At 38.1% G+C, this 17,658-nt stretch overlaps 1 protein-coding gene across 1 annotated transcript; it reads left to right on the forward strand.

Annotated features, from left to right (window-relative positions):
• Positions 1–5,713: 5,713 nt before the first annotated feature.
• On the forward strand, positions 5,714–16,901 carry LOC133850619 (lipase 3). Its single transcript, XM_062286743.1, has 5 exons — positions 5,714–6,432; positions 13,516–13,693; positions 13,760–14,121; positions 14,237–14,395; positions 15,784–16,901. The coding sequence occupies exons 1-5, from the start codon at positions 6,190–6,192 to the stop codon at positions 16,483–16,485; spliced, it is 1,644 nt and encodes a 547-aa protein (XP_062142727.1). The 5' UTR covers positions 5,714–6,189; the 3' UTR covers positions 16,486–16,901.
• The last annotated feature ends 757 nt before the right edge of the window (positions 16,902–17,658 follow it).

Here is a 17,658-nt window from a genome sequence, read left to right on the forward strand (position 1 = left end):
TTTCTCTACAAATGACAAGTTTATTTCTATCTTTTCAACATGGCTTTAATCTGTTTGCCTTCAACTGAATCACATCCATCATTCTGAACATTTTTTGGAGCACTCCCACAATATTTATTGCTGCATCATCAAAAGCGAGAATCAAATAAATAAATAAAGAGAAGGAATTGAGCTGAAGACGTTGATTAGAATTTCCAAGTTTGCCAGTTGTGGCAAGTGCTGCATAAATACAAATATAAAAATACAAAAACATAACTGACAACAAGTCCAACGGGATCAACACACATACACATATGACAACAACCGCAGCCACAACAGCAGCAACCACAACAGCAACAACAATAACAGATAAACGGCCAACTGGGATATATGTCAATCGAACGAATTGAAGCAACAAAAACACGCAACTGGCTTGAAAAATGTGTTTAATGTTTTGCTTATATTGCAACAAATGTAAACAGGAACAGAGCGCGCCACAAGCAGCACCAGCAGCAGCAGCAACAACAACAACAACCACATGAAACGCCTTCATGACACATTTACCAACATTTTGTTGCTGCCTTTGAATGACAAATCTTGCATAGCATTTGTTGTTGTTTGTGGTAAGCCCCGTTTCGTGATGTTGTTGCTCTTTGTAGCTTGTGCTTTTGCTGTTGCTGTTTCTGTTGCATAGAAAACCAAATACATAAACAACGCCACCGGCTCATTCGCCAGCGCTTGCCTCGTGCTTTTGCCTTTAGTTTTTTTCCATTTAAGCCAAAACAAAGTTGCTGAAGAAATGAACAGAAAAGTAATGAAATTGAAATACTCTAACTTAATACTAAAACGTTTTTGCAGTTCAAGTAAATCAAATATAATATTTTAAACATTTGATTTAGAAAATTGTAAACGATATGCTAGAAAATCTTAAGTCAACCCTCACTCTTTTTACTTTGCTCTCAGAGAATTCAATACTCTGAAAGCAACTCTAATTAACCACAGGCAAATTAAATTACCTGAGCAGCTAATGAATAGTTTAAGGCATCAACAAATCGTATGCTCAAGTCATACTACTCGGCATTAAAATAGCATCGAAAACCACTTTCGATGTCGCCTACTGCACCATTAGCAGATTTTTGTTCAGTTTGAGAGGCAACACAAAAAATACAAAAAATACATTTGCGGTTGAATCACGAAAGGAAAAATGCGGCGCCGGCTAGGCTGGATGCTTATATAATATTCGCAACAGTGCTAAACAGAGAGACTAAGCTATGCAGAGAAATAGAGAGAGAGAGCGAGGGAGAGAGAGTGGCTAAGAGATGGGCGGAGAGGAGAGATTACTCGATGCTCAGTGGCTTCTCGTTGCAAAATGCAACTAGTAATAAATTGGCATGCGCTTTGGAATTTCTTGCCAAATATTGATGACAGTTAGTGCAACAGCAGAGTTTAGAAATGATTTTATATAATCACTATTAAGTATACGCCGCGTGGTGAGGTGTGGTGGAGGCTGAGGTGCAGTGTTGGCTCACACTTCATGCCACAATAACAATCGTCACAACTATCATTTGATTTCATTTTATTTCACTTCGCGTAAATAATAAAGCCACAGCAACTACCGCATTACGCAGCCACAGGCCACAAGCTGATGACGCCCCTGCGATTCCATTGTTGTCGTTGTTGCTGCCGCAGTTGCCACAGTTGATTATAGTCGTTGCTTAGTTGGCGTAGGTGCAACATGTGGCAAGTGCGGCAATTAAATTACGTTTAAGCGACGCCTTAATCGCTGCTCTAGGCCACAACGAGATGCAAGCGAAGATTCCCACAGATTGTGAATAACCGCAACGTGGCAGGCAAATTATTTGGTTGGAATCTAAAGTTTTTGCTGGTCTCAAGTGTAAAGCAAAGTTCATAATTTATCATCTTTGTGCTAAAGTTGTTTGTAATCTTAAAAGCTTGTCAATTTAACACTACACAACAGCTGAGCACAGTCAACATTTTGGCATATGGAAATTGGGGCAAACTGGCCCAAAAAGTGTGTCAACCGGCTGAAAGGCAAACAACTTACATCCTGACAAGGCCAACAGACAATTTACAGGTCTGTTGCTCTTCTGACTTCCCCACACACACTCTCTCCATCTCCTTCTTTTCATCTCTCCCTTTCCTTCTTTCTTTTGCTGCAGCTTCAGCTTCAGCTTTATCTCCATCTCGCACACACTCTTGCGCTTACAAATAATTTCAGTGTCACGCTGCGTTTAAGCCTGGAACTAAAAATATGGCCAACAATAATAAAACCAAAAAGTTGTGCCACAGCAACCAAGCAGCAGCAGCAGTCGACAATAAATCTGTTACAACAACAACAACAACCACAACAAAATGCGCCTTCTGACCTTGAGTCGTGGCATTAAATTGCAACAGTTTTGGCTGTGCCCAAAACAGAAAAAAAGAAAATAAAAAATAAAAAAAGACTCAAAACAGCCGGCAGTTTTACTTGTTATTATTATTGGCAGTTGTGGCTGCGTAAAATGTTGCAAGAATCTTTGGCAAAGCAAAAACAATTTCAATTCGACTAATGCATACTCTATGAAGTGATAATTACATTACGAGTTTTAATTAATGTTACTACTCTTAGTTGCTTTGACTGACAATCTGGTATATTTTGCACTCAAAGGTATATTCTTAATGTACTACAATATAAATATACCAAATATATGATATATTTTTAGTATTTATGCGGAATATTAATATGGTATATTAAAAAATTATATCCGCACTGATTTGGTTTTATTTAAAATGGGTAGCGGGTATCTCACAGGCGTGACTATATCTATATATGTATATAATTGTTTATATTACCACATGGTAAAATGTAACTTTGTACCCACAGGAAATGATTAGCGTAAACTGCCGACACCTACTTTGAAAAAAAATCGAAAAGCAACTATATTTTTAAAACTTGAGCATATAATAATAACATCACTCTTTATGATATCTGAAATTTTGGTCCGATTTGAGAATTATCATAAAAGTTATTCAAAAAAGAATTTTAAATATCATAAAAAAGGATCCTATTGCTGTACGCGACAGTCTGGTATTTATTGTGTTCTATAACAGATATACCAAATATATATTTCGATATTATATTTGGATGTTGACGTACAAACGGCTATATACTTTTAGTTAATAATATATTTTCAATATACAAATATACCAAATATACAATTCAGTTATTTTTAAATTTTTAATATATTATATTTTAGTCTTAATATACAAATATACCAAATATACATTTCGGTATATTTTTTATTATTTTATATTTATTTATTTATATTTATTTTTTTAAATTATATAGTGTACCAAAAGAGTTGCATAGTTTTTGGTATGTCATATGACTAATAGAGACAACGATGTTATCTTTTAAATTTTACTATCTCACAATTTTAATCCCATAAAATTTCCATAAAAATTCTACAGGGTATTAAAGTGAACGCCTAGCTTCAGCACACAAATTATAATTATAGTTAGCTGGCAAGCACCACAACAATCATAATTATTTTGCTGCTACAAATTGGTCGAAAAGGCGTTTCAATAAACCAGAGCATGCTGCAGTCTTAAGATTCCACTTTAGTTGGCGACCCTGCTCCTGGCCATCAACTTGTAAGCACGTGTTCATGACATTCTTGCAAATTGATATGGAATTGGCATTTGAGCTGTGTATGTAGTGCAAGTGCAAGACCACAAATTTTTGCAGCAATTCTGGGTCAGTTCAATATGCAATTTGTGACCTGCGTTGCCTTGAAGCGAAGTACTAAGCAATTTGCTGCTAAATATGTTGTAAGAATGCAGATTGAATTTATGATTAATGTGCAAGCGGCAGCGGCAGCGGAGTTGTCATTGAGCGACAGTCGGTCGAGTGCATAGCCCTGTTGGGCCAAGGCCAGCACAGACAGAGAGATCATAACCGGGAAATAATTATCATCAGGAGCGGCGTCATCATGATTGTTGTGATGATTGTTGCAAAAGCAAACAATTGTGTGTTGTTGCAATGATAACAAAAAAGTAAAACACAGCGACGACGCAAGCTCATAGTTGTTTATTCGGGTTGCCAACTAAATGGCACATATAATGCCAGCAATCTTTTGAATGCGAATGGGGGAATGCGTGCGATTGCCACACTCAGCGAGGCGAGAGACAAAGAAAGTGAAATAGAAATACAGACAGCAATCGACATTTTGCTCGCATTTTTTATTTCGTATAAAAAATGAAAACGTAACCAGGTGCCTACCCCAACAACGACGACGACGACTCTAGCTGAATCCCAAAACACAGACAAACACCAAACACCAGGTAGGCAGTCAGGCAATTGGACATTTCAACCCATTTCAACAGTCGCTTTGGCTCTTGGGATGCAGTGGGGCGTGCCATTTTACTGAGAAGCCCGAAGCTACGGCCACAGCTCGAGGTTTGTGCAAATGCAATTACCTTGGCAGCAAACGTAACACACAAACACTGAAACAGAGTCAGTAAGACGACAACAACAACAACAACAACAACAACAATAACAACGGCAACGATGACGACGACGTCGACGACGACGAACACTTGTGGCACGAACCCCCCAAAAACCCACACGAATCGCACTGTGAAAAACGAAAGACTTAGGCAGCAAACTTGCTTGGCACGCGCTGTTAAAGCAACAACAACAATACCAAACGTCACGTCGCCAGCAGACAAAACAAACGTACAACTTGATAATATAATAGATCTGCGTAGACTCTAAAAAAAGATAAACGAACCAACCAATGAGGGCGTCAAACATGCTCGAACCGTTCGACTCATGCGGGTCGAGTTCCTTGAGCCGGGTTAAGTTCACTGTATAAACAGTTGAACTAGATTATCGGTATTTTTTTTATGGCCATTGTAGGTGAACCGAAACAATGTATGACCGTGACAGCGTCAAACAATTCAATTAAAATAATGCCTCTTTATTGATTTTTTGATATTTGATGTGCCACTAAACGGAAACACTAAAAATACAAATTTAAATAAGCATAAGAAGAATCATAATTAATTATCTCAACATTTGCATATATTTGGCAAATGTGCGTAGCAAATTATTGTTTGTGTTTTATGTTAAGGAGTGTACAAGATTTATTGATTTTGCCACAAGCAAAGTTACTTGAGACTTAAGGTCAAATTTAAAATTCAAGTGATTATATTTCATTTCTATTAAATAGAACTCATAATATGAACTCAAATTTTAAAGATTCCATTATTTGTAGTACAAAACAGTTTACAAAATTCATTTCGAAACTAAACATTCAATTCAACATTCAATTATGTTCATTAAATAACAAACTGGATGCCTAATGGCAGCTCAGTATCTTTCAGTTACACATCGACACAACGATTTACAATACAAATTCACTTGCCACCTCTTTCACACCTCAAGTTACGATTCGATTGCATTTCTTTTGCCAAAGAAATTGGCAATTGTGAATACGAATACGAGTACGAGTACGAATACATATGCGAATGCGAATGCGAATGAGTTTGCCAAATTGGAGTACCATCCATCACACAAGCAGACAACATGAGTCCGCAGCTAGCTACAATACAACATTGATTTGGATCAGATCGGGCTGCAACAAGTTGGCATCGAGCTAACTAACAAACAGCTGACTTGTTTCGGCTGGCCTGGCTCAAACCTAGCCCAGACAGGCAGCTTGTGGCCAAAGTTTGAGTCAGTTGAGTAACGAAGCTCCATCGCATCGGTTGGCAAGTGAAACTCGTAGCTCGTAGCTCGGTAGCTGAGACAGCAGCGCGTGCGCGTCTAATCATAGCTTCCAAAATCGATCGTAAATTATCAAAAAACCTAACAAAAGAGGATAACACTAAAGCCAAATGGACTGCATTGAATAATCCTGAACAAAAACACAAAAAGCGAGTGTCTGCCACATAATATAATATTGTAATCGCAGTTATAACGAAAAGTGTCGAAAGTGAAGCTTTCTGTGGGGGGTTATAAAGCAAACGTAATCGTTACGCTTAGGTGCAAGCAACTGTTAACTGTTGCATTGCCAATTTGTCGAGTGAGTTTGGCGAGTTTTCTTCGTCTTTCTCTGTGTGAGTGTATGAGAGGAGCTCTTTTTCTCTTCGACACTCTCTCTTCCTCTCTCTGTGTGTGTTCATTTCTGTGCGTGTCTCTTTGAGATGTGGCCAAGTTGTCGCGCGTTTGGTTTTGGCCCGTGGCCAACGGCGCTGCTGTTGCACTGCCTTGTGGCACTGCTCGTCTGCGGCAGCGCCGACGCCTTCACCATACTCTCGCCCTTCAGCTACAGCTCGCTGAGCTTTAAGAATCTGCTTAACAGTGTTCTGTTGTCGAGCAACGCCAATTTGGCTGGTGGCGGTCGCAATCTCAAGTCCGATGTGCTTGAAGATGCATCACTGATAACGGTAAGTAGTTGCCCCAAATATTTATGATACAAACAAAAAACAGAAACAACAACTCATGCAATTGCCATTGTGGACACCTTGGTTGACCTCATAGCCACCGCACCGCATCGCCACAAAGTTGTTAGCATTGACATTTGTTATTGTAACAGTCAGAAAGACAGACCGACTGTTGTTACCTGTTGTTGGTTGTGTTACCTTTGTGTTACCGGTTCAGTTTTTTTCTTTCTTTGTGGCTACTGCACACAACTTGTGATGTCTTATGATTTTTGTTCAACAATTTTTCTATGTTAAATAAATTTACACTTTTTTCCATTCCGTCTCTCGCTCTCCCGTTTAAAAGAAAGTTTACACATTGTATTTTTCTGTTTTACGTATTTTCTGCTATTTCATTTTGTGCAGTTCGTTGACTTTTCGTTTCGACAGATTTGTTTTTTTTAGTACCAGAACTTTATTAGCGACCAAAAAGCATAAGAAGTCGCCCTAATCATGGCCAAACACGACAAGCATTCACTTTGAATTTATTTGCAACATGCAACTTGCACGTTGCAAGTTCCTGCCACTTCAACTCTGCCTCACACACATATTTTACGATCATCTAACGTGAGCTCAGCCCATCAGAGTACAGACATTGGACATTTTTTGTTTTGTTTGTTTGCTTTTTTGCAATTTTGTATTTGCCTTTTTTATGGCGTTGCCGCTAATTTTTAGCGAGACACTAACTGAGCTTTGAAACACGCATAAATAACGAGATTTAAGGGAAGTTGGAGAAATTATATGAATGCATTATTGCTAATTTGGCATTTTTTTAGTCGTTTATTAGAGTGATAATATCTGATGTAACCAGACATAAATTAATTAAATGAAATATTTGCTCAATTGCCTACTTTCGCATTCCAAGGAGATACAATTTCTGATCGTATTTATCTTTATTTTTATTTAATTTTTTGATATTATAAAATACAAATTTATTGCAAATAAATTATTTTACTTCTTATATTATTATAAATTATAACCATGTCCGTCTGTCTTTATTATAGTATATTTTAAATGTATTGCAAAATCAATATACAAAAATAAAACCCTTTGTGTATTTAAGTATTTTTGTATGTTTATTTGGTATATTTTAATAATAATACCGAACTGTTTAACTCTTATTCTTATTCATAGTCGAGTACACTCGACTGTAGCTTTCTTACTTAATTCTTTTTTAGAATACAATAGTTATAAAATTAACCCTTTGTTTGAAATAAAGTCATAAATACTGTGAGTGTTACAATCCAAAATTCATGGCTAAAATATTCATAAAAATTAGATTTTGTAGGTCTACTCACCTTGATAACCTCCATAACTGTTAGTTGGCCCAGTTCACGTGCCTGCAATTAGATTAATTCATTATGTTTTCCGTTCACATCATTATTACAAATGCAACAGACGTTTCTTGTCTCTATTGCGTTGATTTTTCACAAAGGTCAGTTCCGAATTAACAATTTGCATTCGACGAAAAACACAGAAAAAATTGAATATTCACACAATTGTAAACACATAAGTCTTAAATTTTGTTTAGGTTTTAATTTTTTGATTTTTTTTTTGGCAGTCAAACAACAGTTTGTCAAGGCGACAGTCGAGCTGAAATAGTAAACACTGTCCAAAGATTACAACATAAACTTTAAAGGTGGGGTTAACAGTGCCATCAAATACGATAATGTTTAATAATGACAACCAGGCGAAAATTGACAAAGCCAATAAACTCGCAAGATATACAAATATATAAAAATAAATAAATAAATAAAATTATTAACAACACGTTAACAACACCAACAAATTACCAGCAAGTGTAAAAAAATGATGGTTTTTTGATATGAGGCCGAGAAAGAAGACGAAGAAGAAAAAAACGAGGTGCAGCGTGGGTCGACGGAGGAATGATTACGTGATAACGTAACGTGCATTATGCGAATTACGTGCGTTTTAAACGTGACAGAGAAAGAAATAACAAATAATATAATAAAAGAAAGAGATACAACAAGCATTGTCAACCGGAGTAACGATATTAAACTGAAAAGAAATAAACTAAATAACAGAAACAGAAACAGATACAGATACTGAAACCAAAACTGAAACTGAATCTTATGCAAAGTCATGGCTGGGCTTTCAAATGCGGCCAACAAACTAACCGAACCGAAAGCAAAAACCGAACCAAAACCCCAAGCTAAAAAAGTCTTCAACAATTTCTGCACGTTTGCCAATTGCATAATCGTCGCATTGAGACGGCCGAGAGACACCTTTAATGCCCGCAATAACAAATTGGAAATTGTCAACATACAAAACACACACACACACATACACACACACACACCTACACTCAGGCATATGCACAATAATCAACATGCAATTAGGCTAACCTGTCGACTGGCTGACTGACTTTGAAATATGGGTTAGGAGCCCGAGCCCCAGCCCAAGCTTGAGCCCTCGCTGCACGTGCCCAACACCAACCACTTACAATGGTTAGCCAACGATGGCGATTCGAGATCTTTGGGATCTCTGGAACAATGCCAGACCCCATGCCATGTCTCAGTCTCTTCACTACAATAAGGAAATGCGATTGCCATACGCCGCTTTTTTCGTTTTTTTTTGTTTGTTTTTGCATTTTATTATTTCTTTTATTCATTGAGTTTTTTTTTCGTAAGGTTTTGCTTTACTTTTTGGCATTTGCCTTTGTTTTGTTTCAGTTTAAGTTTGCTATATTTGCTTTTTTTCGTATTTGGGCTTTGGCAGTGCCTTAATTTGAATTTGAAGAGTTTCCGCATTGTTTTTGCACGCCAAACGGTTTGTAAATCATTGTCATCAACTTGATTACGTCGGTTTGACAAATCGACAGGCAATTGTGTCTCAATCGGTAGCGGCAAAAACCAACAGTGAATCGGATTATCTAAGTGCAAGAGTTATATAGAATAATATATCACGATTTACAGCCAAAAAGAACTAAGCTCTTGCTTCAATTTACTTATTTTTATTACAAAAAGTAAACTAAAAGAAAATCATAAAGCATTACAATTTCGCAGAAATAGTAAACTTAGAAAAGAAATGCTTTAGCCTTAAATTTTCTAGAAATAGTTAACTTACAAAAGAAATATTTTAGCCTATTTAAAATGATGTCACAATGTAATCAATGTCAATGTCTCATTATCGATGCTCCACAATCATTTTGATTGAGAGCTGACTACAAGAGTTCAAATGTGATTAACCTTTGCGTTTTGATGCCATTAAATTGATGTCAGGCCACAAGACGGTAAAGTCACAACCACAAGCGCATGAAAATCAATATGAACACGTCTTGAGTGGAGAAGCTTTTGAGAAAAATAAAACTGGTTGGAATCGCCGCGGCGTTGCGTCGAGCGATGCCACGAACTTTGAGAGCTGCCGGGCAATTATAATGACGACGATGATTATGTTGGGTGCTAAGGTGCCGACAGACGATGTCAATATCAAGGTCGGTTACAAATCGAGTGGTATGCACTCAAACAAATGAATGATATTGATTGAAAACAAAAGTGGTGCGGTTTCCTCAAACAGAGGTTGTTGCTGCCGCCTCTGATCGTAACTCCAGCAACAAAATCAAAAGTGTTTTATGCAAATGTGCGCCATAAACAAATACGAAAAATTCGAGACAACAAATACGTTGACATCAAATCATTGCATTGAAATTACACAAAAGCAGAAAAAACAGCAGCAATATCAAATCAAATGCATATTCAAACAAAGCATTAACAGCCACGCCTCACACATACACAAGCACATATAAACATGCTGTCAATTAGCTGGGACACGAACCACAAGCACAGAGGTAAACACTCGCATTTAGTGGGTCATGATGAGACAGAGATAGAGACAGAGAAACCCCGAAAGAAATAGATGAATTTTGCTTTAGGTGCTAATGAAGTTTTTTGCTGTACGAAAAGTCAACAACAACAACAACAACAATATTGTTCAGTTAGTGGAACGGTAAAATTCATAGTCAAACAATGCAAAAGCAACAACAAATTTTAAATAAATATGTGTAACAGCAAATCAAATAATATTTCAAATTGTCAAAGGTCTTCCTAGTGAACTATTTTTTTTTTGTTTTATTCGAATTTGTTTAATAATTGTTTTAGCCACATTTCTGTCTCTATTCATTTTCGGTTTTTAGTTTTCTGTAGTTATTTTTCCGTTGTCAAATTGGGTCAAAAGCAAATATTTTGTGCAACATTTTGTAGTTGGCTTTTAATACTATTTTCAGTTGATTTGTTGATGCAGAAAAAGGTTTTAATTGAAGTGCGACGAGTGGTGCGAGAGTTGAGTTGATTTTGGTAATCACATAAAAATGTCATAAGAACTTGATGCAATGCTTTGGCTTGGTATGTCAAGGAAGTCTAACCACACACCGGACTTTAGTCGTCGAAATTAGCCCCAGATAATTGGCTGGTTAAATATGAAAACGCAAGTGCTAAATAGTGTAATATTTTGTGGTCTTTTGTGTTGAGTTAAATGATTGCCAACACCTGAAGCTGAAGCTGAGGCTGAGTCAAGTCAAGTGGTGTTGCTTATATAAGTCATAAAATTAATGGGCTGCAATTTGCAGATTTTATCTGTTGGCAGAAGAGGCATGCGAATACGAGTAAAATGCAAGTTGTTGCGCTTTTGATTGCCACACATTTGCGTACATTTCAACACCACATTTGACGCGTTTCCCAACACTGTGTCACTGTATGCGGTGGCTGCTGGCTGCTGGGAACAGCCCGTGCTGAAAGATGCGACTGCAACTTGGCAATATATTTTCGCATTTAACATTGTCGTGCCTCCGCCTTGCGGCTTAAACAAATATTGGCTGTGCCATTTTGGCCGGCCGCAAAAAGTGTGTCAAGCTGGTATTTGCCAAGAAAAACAAAGGCTAACAGTTTGTGTGTGTGTGTGCCGGGCCACCAAACCAGCTGTTGAAAGCCCATCATACGGTCAGGCTTTTATTCTTTTGTATTTTCAAAGCAAACAAAGCAAAAATTGCATAACAATTGCCGCTAGGAAATTGCCAAAAAGAAAACTCTAATTTATGCCCCAAAACAACATTGGCAACAAGAGAGCATGTGGAAAAAGGAAAAAAATATTTCAGTGGCTCAACTAGCAAGCTGGCTAACTGGCGTACCACTTCCTCATGTTGGTCAACCAGCCGGCAAAGTCAGTTGGCCAATGCAATTGTTTACACTTATTAAACGAGCGTTTTGTTGTTGTTGTTGTTGTTTATTGTTGTTGCTGTTTCTCTCTCACCGTTGTTGTGGCTATTTCGATTCGCTGCCAAGGTTAATTAAAATGCCAAACAGCTTCAATTGCCTCTCTCTACTATTTTTTTCTCTCTTTCTCTCTCTCTTTGTTGTCTCTCTGGGCATTTGTGCAATCGCGTGTTTATAGATTTTTCAACTATTGTTTTATAAGACAATAATTATTTCGGCACCCTCACAATTACGATTGTATAACGTTTGTAAAACTTATCAAAATTATCACGAAACATTGAAATCTATCAAAATACAAAATACAAAAAAAATTATGCATTATGCCGGAAAAATTACAAGTACTCCCACCCTCGTTGTGTTGTATGCTGTCATACGTTGCGTATGCGTAATACGTGACTTCACTGCGTCAGCTGAAATTCTAAAGCTGTCGTCATAAAATATAGTTTTCGATATTTATCAACAATAATTTATGATCATCTTTAGCTTTTTATATTACTTGCGGTGTTAATAAAGAAATTTTTTATGGCACGCGCAATTGCGAGAAGCGGCTCTTATTCATATAAAATCGCGCGTGGCAACCGAAGTAGTTATGAAATTGAAATGTGCTTTTCTAGTACGAGAATATATTTTTATACTCGCTCTCCATCGAAAAAAATCGAATTTTCGGTACATACAATAATATCTGATGATTCCTGAAAAATAGAGTTTTAGTTGCTTTGGCTGGCAGTACAGTATTCATATATGTATTTGGAATGTACTATATTATTATTTCAAGTATAGTCTTTGGTATATTTTAGTATTCCTGTGGTTTACTAAATTGGTATATTTTAAGAATAACACAGCATTGTTTCGGTATATTTTGAATGTTTATTATATCAATACTCGAAATATTTCCTTCGGTATATTTCAATCTTTTTAAGTCAATTAAATTCGGTACATTTTCAGAATAATGCCACATAGTTTTGCTCTTATTTGAAATGGGTATCGGATTTCACTTTTTCTTATATATATTTTTTTATAAAAATGTATATCAGAAGTTGTTTAACAATCTTAGTTCGCCATGGTCATTTTAATCAAATCAATTATAACTTTATTAACTGACAATTCGTCTTTGATTTTCAATTAGTGTTTCTTTATCACTCACAATCCCCACTCCAATTCCACTTATGCTCCATGGTCAGATTTCTTCTCACATGCTTCTCTCTCACTTCAATTAAGGTCACATTAGAAATACACATTTACTGTTTGGTTATTATGCTTAATTTAGTTTTGAATATCTTTATTTACCTATCCCTAATACAGTGATGATTTAGCTCTTGTCTATAAATGAAAATTCCTTAAAATATTCTGCAACTATTTTTATCTCTTGAATTAAATTAAATTTGAAATTTCTTTAGTTGAAGTGCATTCCCTTGGCTGTTTATTAAATGCCTTCCAATTATTTCATCAAATTCCTGACAAGAGTTTCGTTTGCCAGTGCCTAAAGCTGATTTAACTTGTTGATGCCACAAATTAAAATTCATTAGCCCAAATTGCTGTGGTTTAGGTCCAGACGAAGCCATCGCCTCCTCACCTGGCCTGGTCTGACGTTTACTGACCCTGCCTAGACCAAAAACACCTGAGCCGCAGTGTTATGCAAATGGCAAGAATGAAAAAGAGAGATGGCAAAGAGTGCCGAAAGAGGGCGTGATGGTGTGAGGGCGTGGCTGCAACTCAATTTCACACTGCCATGATTTGCACTTGCCGCAGACTAATCATTCCCGTGTTTTTTTTTTCCTCTTTCTCTGTCTATCTTCAAACCATTCTCCATCGCGTTGGACAGCCGAAACTAATACGCAAATACGGATATCCATCGGAGACACACACAGTGGTGACCAAGGATGGTTATATACTCGAAATGCATCGCATACCAAAGAAGGGAGCTCAACCCGTGCTGCTCATGCACGGCATTCTGGACACCTCGGCCACCTGGGTGCTAATGGGTCCCAAGTCCGGTTTGGGTGAGTATTATTTTGGTGCTGCACTTTGTCTAAGCCGTATCCCTAATTGTTCACATTACTTTGTAGGCTATATGCTGTCCGATCTGGGCTATGATGTGTGGATGGGAAACTCGCGTGGCAATCGCTATTCAAAGAATCACACAAGTCTGAATAGTGACTATCAGGAGTTCTGGGACTTTACATTCCACGAGATGGGCAAATATGATCTGCCCGCCAATATTGACTATATACTGAGTAAAACGGGCTACGAACAGCTCCATTACATTGGTCACTCGCAGGGCACGGCCATATTTTGGGTGTTGTGCTCAGAGCAGCCAGCGTATTCACAGAAAATCACCTCAATGCACGCTTTGGCGCCCATTGCCTACATACACGATATGAAGAGTCCACTATTTCGCACTCTTGTCCTCTTCCTCGACTTTTTGACGGTGAGTTCCCCAATTCCATTCCATCGCATCTCATCCCATCCACCGAAATGCCAATTGTAATTCGACTATGTCTATGTTTTTTTTTGTGGTTTCTGTTTCTGTTTCTGGCTTACAGGCGGCCACGCGAATGCTGCGCATCACGGAATTCATGCCCAACACCAAATTCCTGGTGGACCACAGTCAGGTTGTGTGCCACGACAATGCCATGACGCAGGATGTCTGTTCGAATATCCTGTTTTTAGTCGCCGGCTACAATTCCGAACAGCTGAACAAGGTAATGTGCCAGCCAAGCGAACACCAGTTTAGTATAGCACAAGTTCTTTGCCGCACTTTTCCCCACAAATGTTTGCGGCAATCGATTTGAATTTTACCACACACACATACACACACATATACACAGATGTTAACTATTTGTTGTTGGCCCAGCTGCCAGCCACCATCTGATTGTCTTCATTGAGTTGCCACTTCATTTTGGGGTAACCACTTTAATGATTTAACTTCGTTTGTGTGCCAATGCAATTGAGTTCGATAGCCAAAAACACGGTACCCAACTCCATGGTAGCTCATTGACTTTGAAAAAGATAGGGAACTGTATATAAGGATATTGATAACTGAATTCCATTATTTAATTGCAAATATTTAAACTAAAGAGAAAATTAATCACATACTGAAGAGGAAACCAGAAAATAGACAAAAAAAAAAGAAGTAAACTTCATTTCAAAGATTAAAAAAAGCTAGAGAAATTGAATATAAAAATTATTATAACTGGATTCTTCTATACACACACACATATTTTTAATGAAATATGAACTGAAAAGAGTTTTAATAGCATACGGAATGAAAAGTACAAGAAAAAACAAACCGGAAAATAGACAAAAGTGATAAAAGACTATTTGCATTCAACTAAAATTTTAGATTATCGTAAAGTATGATTAAAATAAATTAAGAATGGCTTTCATATAATCAAATTTAAATAATTTAAATAAAACAAATGACTTTACTTGAGGTAATTACCAGCTACACATTTCGGTCAATTTTAGATAGCAAAACTTAGTTAAAATACAACAGATTATCCTCAGCTCAGCACTCACTGGATAATTGACTATTGACCGCATGTTGAACACTCGGTTCGATTGGAAGTTATGACCCACAAAATGGAATCGCCGAAGCCTAAATTACAAGCACAACAAGAACAAGCAGGTGTATGGCATGGCATGGCATGGCACATGATATGGTTTGGCAAAGTGGGGTGTTATTATCTATCCATAATGCCATTGACTGGCTTCAGTGTGTCCTTGTTGTCGTCGAGGGGAGAATGAGCATAATTAACTGACACAAGTGCGCAAGAAACGGGGGGAGGAATGGTGAACGCTGATCAGGGAAACAGCGAAATTTCGTAACACCAAAGCAGGCGACAATGCATGCAAATTAGTAGCGTTTGCTGACCCAATGTAACCCTGTCAGCGGAAAGCGCATTAAATGCAACGAAGCAATCCTATCTGGTGTGCACTGGGCGTATACGCAACGTGTGCACGGCGTATACATAATTTGCCAAACGAGCCGAAAATGATGGCTCTTAAAGAGGTCAAAAGTTGAGAGTTAGGCAACTTAGTTGCACGTGTAACAGGAAATTTAATTAACTTCACTTTCTTTACTTCTTAGACGATGCTGCCTGTGATGCTGAGCCACACACCGTCGGGCGCCTCTATCAAGCAGCTGGAACATTTTGGACAACTAATGAAATCGGGACATTTTCGTAAATTCGATCGTGGCTACCTACGCAATCAACTCGAATACAATCGCATGACACCGCCAGACTATGATCTATCACGTGTTAAGGTACCGGTTGCTTTGTATTACTCGGTGAATGACCTGCTTGTGTCGACAACGGGCGTGGATCGACTGGCCAGAGAATTGCCAAATGTGATTGACAAGTATCTGGTGCCGATGGAACGTTTCAATCATTTGGACTTTCTGTGGGCCATCGATGTGAAGCCATTGGTCTACAATCGTCTGGTGCGCAATATACGCCGCGTGGAGAATCATCGAGCCAAATTGACGGCGAACTTGGCCAGTTATTTGGCCATGCAACTGCAGCGGCAGCATCTGCAGAATCAAATACAATTGCAGGCAACACTACAGCCAACCTTGCCACCCAATGTGCACTTGCCGCATCGCTTGGACCAGGAACTAACGCTAACAACAACAGCAGCAGCAGTTGCAACAGCTACAACAGCGACAACGCCAACAACGTCAGCAATACCAACAGCAACAGCAACGACAGAAACAACGGCAACGGGCACGGCAACAACCACGGAGAATGTTGAGGATGCCACAACAAGCACATCCGCAACGGAAGCGTGACTTGTCCTCTGAGCAGCTGTGGCCAAGGTTCTCGAGATTCTCTCTTGTGTAATTTCATTTGACTGTGATGACATTTTAACAATTTACGCTCTGATCCCAGCGTTTGAGATGGCGTTGCAATCGCAATTGCAATTGCAACAACATCAACTCAGGCACGCCCAGCATCCCAATATCACAATATTATTATTATTATTATGTATGTTATTGACTAGGCGCCCACATGAAGTTCCAAACATCCGATACAAAAATAATTCTTCAGCCGAAATCGAAAACTTCCATTTACCATTTACCATTTGTCCATTTACCATTTATCCATTTACCATATATCACATATCGCTAAGTTCTTTTCTATGCTGCCCCAGTTTGAAAATGTTTTATTTATGTTTTGTGTACAAATTTATGAGTAACTGTAATGTTTACGTATTTTTAATAAAACTATTTTAAGAATATAAAATACAAACTGCTTTTTTAATGAGTGATGAACATAGAAAACGTTCAAGCGGCAAACTTACAGTATAAAAATATATGTATATATATATACAAAAATATTTAATGTTCCACAAAGACTTATTAGAAAAGATGAAATGGTAAATTGGAGTTTACCAATCATGCAACTTAAAAACTAATTACCTAAGTACAAATTTAGATAGCAATAGTTACTCGTGGTCCATTATTTATTCAATTGAAAATGTCGCCGTAAAGTATGCAATGTTAAATTAAAAATTCAGCCTTAAAGACGGCAACACTTATTTGCTCGCGTTTCTGTCGCGTTTTAAACCGCACGCGTCTGTCACAACGACGACTTCTGTGACGTCTGGCGAGTTGCAGCTGTGAGATGGCAACCGCAGGATATTCAACATGGCATTGGAGCAAACAGCTCGATGTTTAATTGCAACTTAAAACGCAAGTCATTTCGACAGGCAGCGCGAAAAGTTGATCTGCCACCACAGGCGTCCAACGCTGCAGGATGCATGTAACCCTGTCGTATTGTAGCTGCCGCCTGCTGTCGCTTGCCGTCTGCCAATGTGCTTGGCTGCTGCCTGGCAGCCTGGCTGCCTGGCTGGTTGCAACAGTTGCGCATTTCGATGGCAAGTTTAAGCCGCACAGCAAACGAATTGCCATCATTTGTCGTTGTCCTTTGGGCAACATTTGCGACTCGTCGAAGCAAGCGAA

The sequence above is a fragment of the Drosophila sulfurigaster genome, chromosome 2L (assembly GCF_023558435.1).
Source record: "Drosophila sulfurigaster albostrigata strain 15112-1811.04 chromosome 2L, ASM2355843v2, whole genome shotgun sequence".
Lineage (NCBI taxonomy): Eukaryota > Metazoa > Arthropoda > Insecta > Diptera > Drosophilidae > Drosophila > Drosophila sulfurigaster.